Source organism: Nicotiana sylvestris, chromosome 3 (assembly GCF_000393655.2).
Source record: "Nicotiana sylvestris chromosome 3, ASM39365v2, whole genome shotgun sequence".
Lineage (NCBI taxonomy): Eukaryota > Viridiplantae > Streptophyta > Magnoliopsida > Solanales > Solanaceae > Nicotiana > Nicotiana sylvestris.
Genome location: NC_091059.1, coordinates 58,930,215 through 58,940,860, shown reverse-complemented (window position 1 = coordinate 58,940,860; position 10,646 = coordinate 58,930,215). Strand labels below are relative to the sequence as shown.

The following is a 10,646-nucleotide window of genomic DNA, read 5'->3' as shown; positions in this document are numbered from 1 at the left end:
CATCGACCTGCTACGCGTCTTGCAAATCGGCATCCGCTGGAATCGGTCCAAGTGTGCTATCGGGGTTCTGCGGTGGTGCGCCAATGACTGGAACAGCCACATCATTTTCGCCGTGATTTTTGAGGCAGTCATTCTCAACCCTATTTACCGAGCCAGAAATTTCCACCTGAAATCAAGAGATCTTGGACAAGAAAAAGTGTGAAAGATAACTTGCATTTGTGTAATGAAACCAACAAGAAAATAATCACTATTATTTTTAGCCCCACGGTGGGCGCTAAATTGTTTACCGTGAAAATGGAAACAACAATTAAATTTGTAAATGGGACTCTAAAAATACTTGATCTATATTCATACTAGTTGTTAGAGCAGTTGATGCTAAGAGTATGAAGTTTAACGAAGAGATACAAGCTAAAATGGAACAACAATCAAACCGAGGGGCTTGCCACCGGGGCTTCGGACTGGTCGATGAGGGGCTTCGGGGTCGATATCTGGCTCGAGCTCGATCTATCGGGGGTAATCGGGAGAGGGATAACAGTTAGACTATAATATAAGAAGGGGCTTTATGGCCAATATCAAGTAATAAATGAAGAACAAGTATGAAAGCAATAAATCCTAAGAATGGTCACGAGCGAGTAAGAGCGGATAAGTTAGAGAGAAGAAAGAGAAAGATCTTATTGATCTTGTGGAGAATAGTTGGAGCAACATCAGCCCCTTACAAAGTGGCGTGGATCCCCTTTATATAGGAGGGGGAATGCAACATAGTACAGAATGCATTAAATGTAAAGACACGGGGATGGGACGGCTAGGCATGATACTAGACTCTACTGATGCTAGTTGCTTGCCTCAGGAGTTCCCTACCCTCAGAATCTTTGTTGGGTCGTGAGCGAACCTCGGGGGAGGGATCTTGACCGTAATCCTGCAGCCTTGAGATACCAATATGACTCCTCGAATGCACCTTAGTGGCGAGAAATCGGTCCCTCCGATTCACCGTATACAGCCTGCTTAAGTTCTTCGACCGTGGACTTCGTCGCATCCAATTCCTCTGGGGAAACGAAGGCTCGGGGGATTAGGAAATCTTCTTCTTCATCCTCAGCCACCTGATCATCGAACACCTGTCCCACGGGCTCAACCGCGGGCGCGGGCTGTGATTGCTATTTGGCCACTTGTTCGTCCTTCAACTTTTTTGATGTAGATGGTTCCGATACCGGTGCCAAGTTGTGCACTGAAAACAACTCCTTAGCTTCACGCTGCTCTCTATATACTATTTTCACGCCATCATTCATCGGGAACTTTATCATCTGATGAAGGGTCGATGGCACCGCCCACATGCTATGGATCCACGGCCTTCCAAGCAAAGCATTATACCTCATGTCACCTTCGATGACATGAAATTTGGTGTCTTGTATGGTTCCGGCCATGTTGACTTGGAGGATGATTACTCCCGTCGTTATTTCACTTACCATGTTAAAGCCATTCAAGACCCGAGATGCCGATATGATTTGGTCGAGTAGCTCGAGATGCTCCATGACCGTTGACCTGATTATATTTGTCGAACTACTTAGATCCACGAGAACACTTTTAACTTGAACTTTATTTATAAGCATAGAAATTACCAGTGCATTGTTGTGAGGTTGAGATAAAGCCTCGATGTCTTCCTCTCTGAATGTGAGGGTATCCTCGGGCATGTAATCCTGAGTCTATTTCTCCCTTGTGATGGATACTTTAGTACGTTTGAATATAGGTCCCAGTGGGACGTTGACTCCACCGATGATCATGTGAATGACATGTTGAGGTTCTTCAGGTTCATTCTTTCTGCCTGCATCTCTCTCCCTGAAGTGATTCTTAGCCCGATCACTTAGGAATTCTCAAAGGTGGCCCTCATTAAATAACCTAGCTACTTCTTCCCTTAGCTATCTGTAATCCTCCGTTCTATGACCATGTGTGCCATGATACTTGCACATCATGTTCGCGTTCCTTTGGGAGTGATCGGTCTGTATTGGCTTGGGCCACTTAGTATCTTTGATTATCCCAATAGCTAAGACGATTCCTGATGCATCTATGCTGAAGTTGTATTCTGATAATTGGGGGACCTCAGTGGGGTCGGCGTACTTATCAAACTCGTTCTTTCTTATAAGCCCCCGAGAACCTTGACCTCGGTCACTTCTTCGATCACTCCGAGAGGTGTTGTGGCTCGGGCCATTATTCCTTTGATAGGCATATAGTTGATATCATTCTTTGTTGAATCTTGATCCCCGGTCTGTGTCCCTCGGGGGCTTGGCTTCGAATCTGTTAGGATCAATTGAGCACAAGCGGGCTCCCAACTGGCCATCCTCGACCCTAATTTTGATTGATAATGATTGTGCACATCCAACCATGTCATAGCTAGTTATTCTATCAAGTTCTGCTTTAGCTGTCGAGATGCAATCGAGCTTCTTCCATTCAAACCTTAGATAAAGGCTTGAATTTCCCAATCAGCAGAGACTGGTGGTAATTCCATTCTTTCCATCTGAAACCGCGACAGGAACTCCTTTAGCATCTCGCCATCCCTTTGTTTTATTTTGAAGACATCTGATTTTCTTATGGCCACCTTTATGGCCCCAGCATGTGCTTTCACAAAGGCGTCCTCCAACATAGCAAATGAATCAATAGAGTTAGGAGCTAAGTTGTGATAACAGATCATAGGTCTTTTTGATAGTGTTTCCCCAAACGTTTTCAATAATACTGACTCGATTTCATCATCATTCAAGTCATTTCCTTTGATTCCACAAGTGTATGAAGTAATATGTTTGTTAGGGTTAGTTGTTCCGTTATATTTCGGTATATCGGGCATGCGAAACTTCTTGGGAATGGGCATTGGAGCCACACTTGGGGGGAAAGGTTTCTGTATGAATTTTTTGGCATCTAGACCTATCAAAACTCGAGGTGCTCCCGGTATCTGGTCTACCCGAGAATTGTAAGTTTCCACCTTCTTATCATTAACTTCTATCTTATTTTCTCCTAACTCGATCCTTTTAGTCAGTTCCTCGAGCATTTTCATGATTGTGGGGTCAGTTCCCGAGCCACTTTCATCGGGCCTTTCAAGTGCTGGTTCAGCATGTCGGGCGTTCACTGGTTCATCAATGTTTGGAGTCCTATTCTGACTCTGAAGTTGAGCAATGGTGATATGTTGAGATTGCAGCATCTCGAATATCACTTGGAGGTTGACTCCCCCTTCTTCCATTCCTGGCGTTCCTTAGTCTCCGGCTCGGGCTTCCTTGTGTGCATTTCTTACGGGGTCTGTGCCTGCATCCGTGTTTAGAGCGTTATGTGAAATGATATCAACTGATCCATATTTGGCACTCCCTCAGGGTTTATGGGTGGCACACTAACCCCTATACCGCTATTTTCTCTGAGTCCCTCACTGTTATGAGCAGGTGCGTTTTTTGGGCTAGACATATCTTAGCCTGAAATCAAAGAATCTTTAATAAGAAAAAGCTTGAAGAATAACGTGTGTTATTAGAAAACTAGCACTAAAATAATCACTATTATCTCTAGCCCCACGGTGGGAGCCAAACTATTTACCTCGAAAAATGTGAGTAACAATTAAAGATAATTTGTGGTTTTAAAAATATGTGATTTATTCTAATAATAGTAAATATACAAGTAATATTAAGTTTAAGTAAGAAGAATTGATGAACAAAACTAGCGCAGTTAGAGAAATGGTGACCTCGAGCTCGATTATCTCGAGGGCCTCGAGGCGAGCTAAGAGCCAATAAGGTATGAACAATGAAGTAAAGATAATAAAGCTGAAGAACAATCGTTGAGCATGGTAAACAAGAAAAGCAGAGCAGAATGTTCTATTGTAGAGAATGAGATATCTTTTACAAATGATTGGGGTCCCCATTATATAGGAGGAGAAAAACCCAATATAGTACATTCCTAATTGTGGTAAAGAATTCTATTAGTACAGGTGTATAACAACCTAGTACGGACCTGTACCATTTCGTACAAATCTTATCCTTTAATTTATGCCCTGATCCACGTGTCCTTAAGAAATTCCCGCTATTTTTTTAGTATCTTTGAGATTGCATTGACCTCGATGTAGGTCGTGCCAGGCCTCTGATCTTCTCCCTTGAGGTGTGTGTCCTTCAGCCAGGTCCGACCCCCACTTCGAATCGCCCAGACTCGAACTGAGACTTTGAAATTGGGCTACTCGATTCTGACCGTATACAATGTTGTTATACGATATGATGTTCTTTTTGTAAAAGAGATTTTTATTCTTTTTTTTGAACATTAAAGGTACTTATATTAAACATAACTAGGTCTCATGCCCGTTAACATTGTCATTAGTACATATGTCATCATAGGCTAATATTATGCCTTGTAAGGCATTGTCATTACCTAAAGCAGTCATATGACCACATTGGTCCCTACAACAACTTATAACATATATATATCCATCCTGATCTTTCTCATAAACACCTATAACAAATTCAGGTGGTAAAACAAAGATACATAATTTATTGTAGCGACGTTGCATTAGTTCTGCTTTCGCCAAAAGATGATCCACCATATTCCCTTTACGGAAGATATGCTTCAATGTGATTGTCCCCTGTCTGGATGCCTCGTCCATTAACCACCTGCATTCATAAATTAAGTTATTGTAAGTTGGGTAATCATCCTGAAGAAAACGTATGACCTTTGTGGCATCAGTTTCTACTTCAACTAGGAATATGTGTTCTCTGATAATTAGTTGAAGCGCATGCCGAAATGCTTGAAGTTCTGTTTGTATTGGTGATGTTGCTTGAATTTTCTTGTGGTAACATGTCCTCCATTGGCCCTTATAGTCAAGAATGACTCTATTGATACCTCCTTCCAGTTAGTTGCTTCTGAAGGCACCATCAACATTGGTCTTAAACCAACCTTTTGGTGGGGGCTGCCATTTTACATTAATCCTTAAGGTTTTGTTGTAATTATAGATCCTGGATGTGAGAAAGGTGTATTCCATTGTTTGATCAAGCACCCTTCTTACATTAATGTGGGTGTTGGTATTATTGTGGTTGTTATGGTTTCTATTGTTCCAAATGGCCCAAAGAGCAAATGGTAGTGTATCTTCCCAAGTTATATAATTATATATTATAATAGGGCTTGAATCTCGTAATAATTCAAACTAATTATTAGTCTTCCCCTGGTTGTTAATTGTCACTCATATTGGTTGCCAGAAGGATTGAGCTATTGTGCATTCCCATAAGATATGGTATATTAATTCAGTGGTGTCCTTGCATATTGGGAAGTTTGGGTTTATATTGACACCAATTTTTGCTAGGTAGCCTCTTGTAGGAAGTCTTTTGTGATAGAGTTTACATATGAAAATTTTAATCTTGTTAGGACATTTGAGGTCTTAGATCCATTTAAAAGTAAGGCTATAGGGTGTTTAATCATCAATTAGCTTGTAGCAAGAGGCTGTTGAGAATATACCGCTAGGGTTAAGACTCCAAATAAGATTGTTAGGGTTATTGTCTTGGCATTTGTGATTTAAAGCATTAATACTGTTTGTTTGTGATGACCCAAAAGGTCATCACTTGTTTTAGAAATAAATTCTGTATTCTAAGGCCTTAAAACCTCCCTTTTGTCTCACCTCGATTTACGTGCCCAATCTAGGTGTGTATCTGGAAAGCCATTATGTGAAAATCTGTGAAAAATGATAAATTTTACTTTTAAAATGAATTTAAGTTAACTTCGATCAACATTTTGGGTAAACGAACCCGGACCCATGAGTTGATGGTCCCGGAGGGTCTGTAGAAAAATATGGGACTTAGGCATACGCCTGGAATTTAATTCCGAGGTCCCAAGCCCGAGATATGAGTTTTTGAAGAAAATGTTTAACTGAAATTTTAAGAGATTTTGGAAATTTGAATGTATTTGAAATTGATGGTATCGGGCCTATATCTTGGTTCTGGAGCCTGGTATAGGTCTTATATGGTGTTTAGGTTTAGCCTGTAAAATATGGTAAGAAACAGACTTGAAATGACGTGAATCGGACCCTCGGTTGTGAAATTTGAAACTTAAGTGTTCTTGAGATTTTTCTTTGATTTTGATGTTAAATTCGTTGTTAAAGATGTTAATTTGGCGATTTGATCGCACGAGTAAGTCCATATGATGTTTTTGATCTAGTATGCATGATTGGTATGGAGCCCCGATGGCTCGAGTGAGTTTTGTATGGGTTTCGGGATGTTTTTACACTAGGAAAAGTTGCAGGTTTTCAGTTTCTGGTATTCTGGAGTTTTGTTCTTCGCGTTCGCGGAAGGACTCTCGTGAACGGGAAGGGTAATTCAGGCTGAAGGACAATCCCTTCTACACGAACGCGAGAACCAGGATGCGAACGCGAAGCCTTGGAAGTGCTACCATTCGCGAATGCGGGCCTGCTATCACGGACGCGAAGGCCTTTTGGTCGGGACAGGGGGAAAGGGATTTTTTTTCTACGCGAACGCGGCCACTGGCCCATGAACGCGACAGCTTGAGGAGCTAAAGCTCCGTGAACGCGAGCCACTAAATGCAAATGTGAAGGCAATTGACCCTTCGTGAACGCAAAGAAGGCCTATCCAGTGAACTAATCACAATAGCAAAATCGGGATTGAGTCCATAACTTCATATTTTCAATACTAGAGAGCATTGAGGCAATTTTCAAAGAACAATTTCTTCCTCAAAGCATTGGTATATGATTTTAAACCTTTTTCTTTCAATTTCCCATTGCATTTCATCAATCTTCATCCAAAAATATAGGGTTTTTATGGTAGAAATTAGGAATTAAGGTAGAGTTAGAGTTTTTTGATTAATTGGGATTTAGACCTCGTTTTGGAGTCGAATTTCGAAACTAATTCCATATTTGGACTAGTGGGTGAATGCGTGATCGGGTTTTAGTTCGAACCTTGAGTTTCGACCAAGCGGGCCTGGGGTCGATTTTTGACTTTTTGGGGAAAATGATAGAAAACCTATAATTAATCATTAGGGTATGAATTCTTTCGTATTTATTGATGTTGTTAAATTAATTTGGGATATATACAAGTAATTTGGAGGCGAATTCTAAAAGGAAAAGCGGTGTTTGAGGCTTGAGTTGGTCGTGGAAGTTTGAGGTAAGTGTTTGGTCTAACCTTAGCTTGAGAGATTAGGAGTCGTGTCTTATTTGCTATGTGTTAATTGTGGAGTACGACGTATAGGCATGGTGACGAGTATCTATACGTCGGTATCAAGCATGCCTGTAACTCTAGTATTGTAATTGTTGTGACTCCGTTGTGATTTATTCATGCCTAATATGATGATTATCATTGTTGGTTCCCTTGCCGGGATGTTATTGTTTATGATATTGTCTCCCTTGCAGGGATGTTATTGTTTATGATATTGTCTCCCTTGCCGGGATGTTGTTGTTATACTCTTGTTCCCTTGCCGGGATTCTTCTATGATTGATGTTTATTGTGAAATGGGATCGGGTGGCATGTCGCCACAGTAATATATCAAATGGGAGCGGGTGGCACACCGCCATAGTAATATGTGAAATGGGAGCGGGTGGCATGCCGCCATGGTAATTTATGAAATGGGAGCGGGTGGCACACCACCATGGTAACACATGAAATGGATTCAGGTGGCACGCCTCCACGATATTATATGATTTGGGATCGGGTTGCACGCCTGCAACAAGAAAGAAATGAAAGTGAATACTGTGTTTGTTTTTCTTATTCTTGTTAGTCATTGAATTTTGGTTTCTTTACATTCCTCTTTGGTATTCTGTTGCTATCTGATACTCCCCACAACATGCTTTCCCCCTCCCATCTTTACTGTGAATATCTTCTTCTATTTTCCGCTGAATATGATTTAACTGCACAAGTTTATTTGGTAGTCTGGTCCTAGCCTCGTCACTACTTCGTCGAGGTTAGTCTAGGCACTTACCAGCACATGGGGTTGATTGTGCTGATACTACACTCTACACTATGTGCAGATACTGGTACCAGAGCATTTGGACCGCATTGAGGTTGCTACCTTCAGTTCAACAGGCGACCCAAGGTAGTCCTGCAGACGTCCGCGGGCCTTGGCATCTCCTTCTATCATTTTCTTCTGTTTTTTTACTTATTCAGAGATACATTTATGTATTTCTATTCAGACTTTATTTGTAGTATTCGTAGATGGTCCGTGACTTTGTGACACTAAATTCTAGGTAGTATTGTAATTCGGATTCACGTAATGATGTTTGGTTAAGCTATTAAGTTTTGGTCTTCCGCATTTCTGGTTATTTAATTTATTCCGCTGTTTGATCACTTATTATTTTGAACTGTTGAACATGCTTAATAAAAGAGGTAATGAATTTGTAACACTCGGCTTGCCTAGCTTCCACGAGTAGGCGCAATCACGACTCACGAAGGTGGGAAATCCCTGTCGTGACAAGTTGGTATCAGAGCTCTAGGTTACTTAGGTCTCAGAATTCACGGACAAGCTCAGTAGAGTCTGGGGGATCGGTACAGAGACGTCTGTATTTATCCCCTAGAGGCTACAGAGTTAGGAAAAACTTCACATCTATTCTTTCCTGTCGTGTAGTTTGATTTCTCAATGCTAATTGAATTTCTACTCTATTCTTTCGCAGATGGCGAGAACACGCACTTCCTCATCCATTGATCAACATCCCAAGCTCCCAACAGCAGCTCCCACGAGGGTTAGAGGGCGAGGTCGAGGTCGTGCTAGAGGCCGTTGTAGGGGCAGAGCTCAGCCCTGAGCAGCAGCACCAGCGGCAGAGCCTCAGGTTGAGTTTGATAATGAGGTTCCAGCCCAAGCAGTTTTAGTGGGCCCAGCTCAGATCTAGAGGGGTTCATTGCTACCTAGTTCTCCAGGATGCTATGGTTCGTCTAGTGGGCCTTATGGATAGTGTCACCCGGGCAGGCTTACTTCCTATAGCACCAGCCATCTCTTAAGCTGGAGTAGGAGCCCAGACGCATGCTACCTGCACTCCAGAGTAGATGGATCCCCAGTTTTAGACTCAAGCAGCTCAGTTAGTTGGAGAAGTTCAGCCAGGTATGGTAGCTTAGACCGGTGATGGAGCAGCTATGTCTGCTGATGCCTTGTGGATATTGGACAGGTTTACCAAGCTCTTCACTACCACTTTCAACGGTGCATCTTCTGAGTATTCCAGAGATTATTTGGATAGTTGTTATGAGGTTCTCAGAATTATGGGGATAGTGGAGACCAATGGGATCGACTATTCTGCTTTTCGCTTATCTGGATTTGCCAACACTTGGTGGAGAGATTATTGTTTGGCTAGATCAGTTGGGTCACCAGCTTTAACTTGGGATCAGTTTTCTCAGCTACTTCTGGAGAAGTTTCTTCCTATCACTCAGAGGGAGAACTATCGGAGGCAGTTTGAGCGTCTCTAGTAGGGTTCTATGGCTGTTACTCAGTACGAGACCAAGTTTATTGATTTGGCCCATCATGCTCTTCTTATTATTCCTAGTGAGAGAGAGAGTGAGGAGGTTTATTGAGGGACTCGTTCAGCCTATTCGACTTCAAATGGATAAGGAAACGGGGAGCGAGATTTCCTTTCAGGATGCAGCCAATGTGGCTAGGAGGGTTGAGATGGTTCTATCACAGGGGGGTAGTCAGGGGTCTGACAAGAGACCTCATCATTCTGGTAGGTTCAGTGGTGCCTCGTTTGGAGGCAGGGATTCTTTTGGTAGGGGCCATCCTTCCAGGCCTTTCATTCAGCACTACAGGCTTCTCACAGTGCCCCAGGTGGCTGTGGTTTTCACATGCAGTATTCTGATCAGCAGTCTTATAGTGCATTGCCAGCTCTTATTAGTGCACCTCCACATCATAGTTTTCAGGGTCGTCAGCCCCAGCAGCCGAGGGCTTGTTTTACTTGTGGCGACACGAGGCATATTGTAAGATTTTACCCTAGAGCTCCGAGCAGTTCTCATTACCAAGGTTCCTGTGCCATAGTTCAGGCACCGAGTGTTCCACCACCCGCTCAACTAGATAGAGGTGGAAGTAGGGGTGCTAGAGGTGGAGGTAGAAGTATTAGAGGTGGACCTTAGGCCGCTAGAGGTGGAGGCCAGCCAGCAGGAGGCCGTCCCAGAGATGTAGTTTAGAGTGGTGGGGCCTAGTCCTAATGTTATGCTCTTCCAGCCAGGCCTGAGGTTGAGGCTTCTGATGAAGTCATCACATGTACTGTTCTGGTTTGTAGTAGGGATGCTTTAGTGCTATTTGATCCAGGGTCTATATACTCCTATGTGTCATCTTATTTTGCAATGTATTTGATCATGCCTAGTGATTCTTTGAGTGCTCCTATATAAGTGTCTACGCCAGTGGGTGATTCTATTATGGTAGATCGTGTTCATCGTTCTTGTATAGTTGTGATTGGGGGTCTTAAGACCTGAGTAAACTTATTACTTTTGGATATGGTTGATTTTGATGTCATATTGGGGATGGACTGGTTATCACCTTACCACGTTATCTTGGACTGGCATGCCAAGATTGTGATCTTAGCCTTGCTGGGGTTGCCTCGTTTATAATAGAGAGGGACTCCTGGTCAATCTAACCGTAGTGTCATCTTATATATGAAGGCTCGGCGTATGGTCGAGAAGGGGTGTCTGGCCTATTTGGCGTATGTTCGTGATTCTAGTGCTGAG

General features: G+C 42.6%; 1 protein-coding gene across 1 annotated transcript; it reads right to left on the bottom strand.

Moving 5' to 3' along the window:
- Positions 1-2,446: 2,446 nt before the first annotated feature.
- On the bottom strand, positions 2,447-3,220 carry LOC138887418 (uncharacterized). The gene has a single exon (XM_070169169.1). It carries the CDS (start codon positions 3,218-3,220, stop codon positions 2,447-2,449), a length of 774 nt encoding a protein of 257 aa, XP_070025270.1.
- Between the last annotated feature and the right edge of the window lie 7,426 nt (positions 3,221-10,646).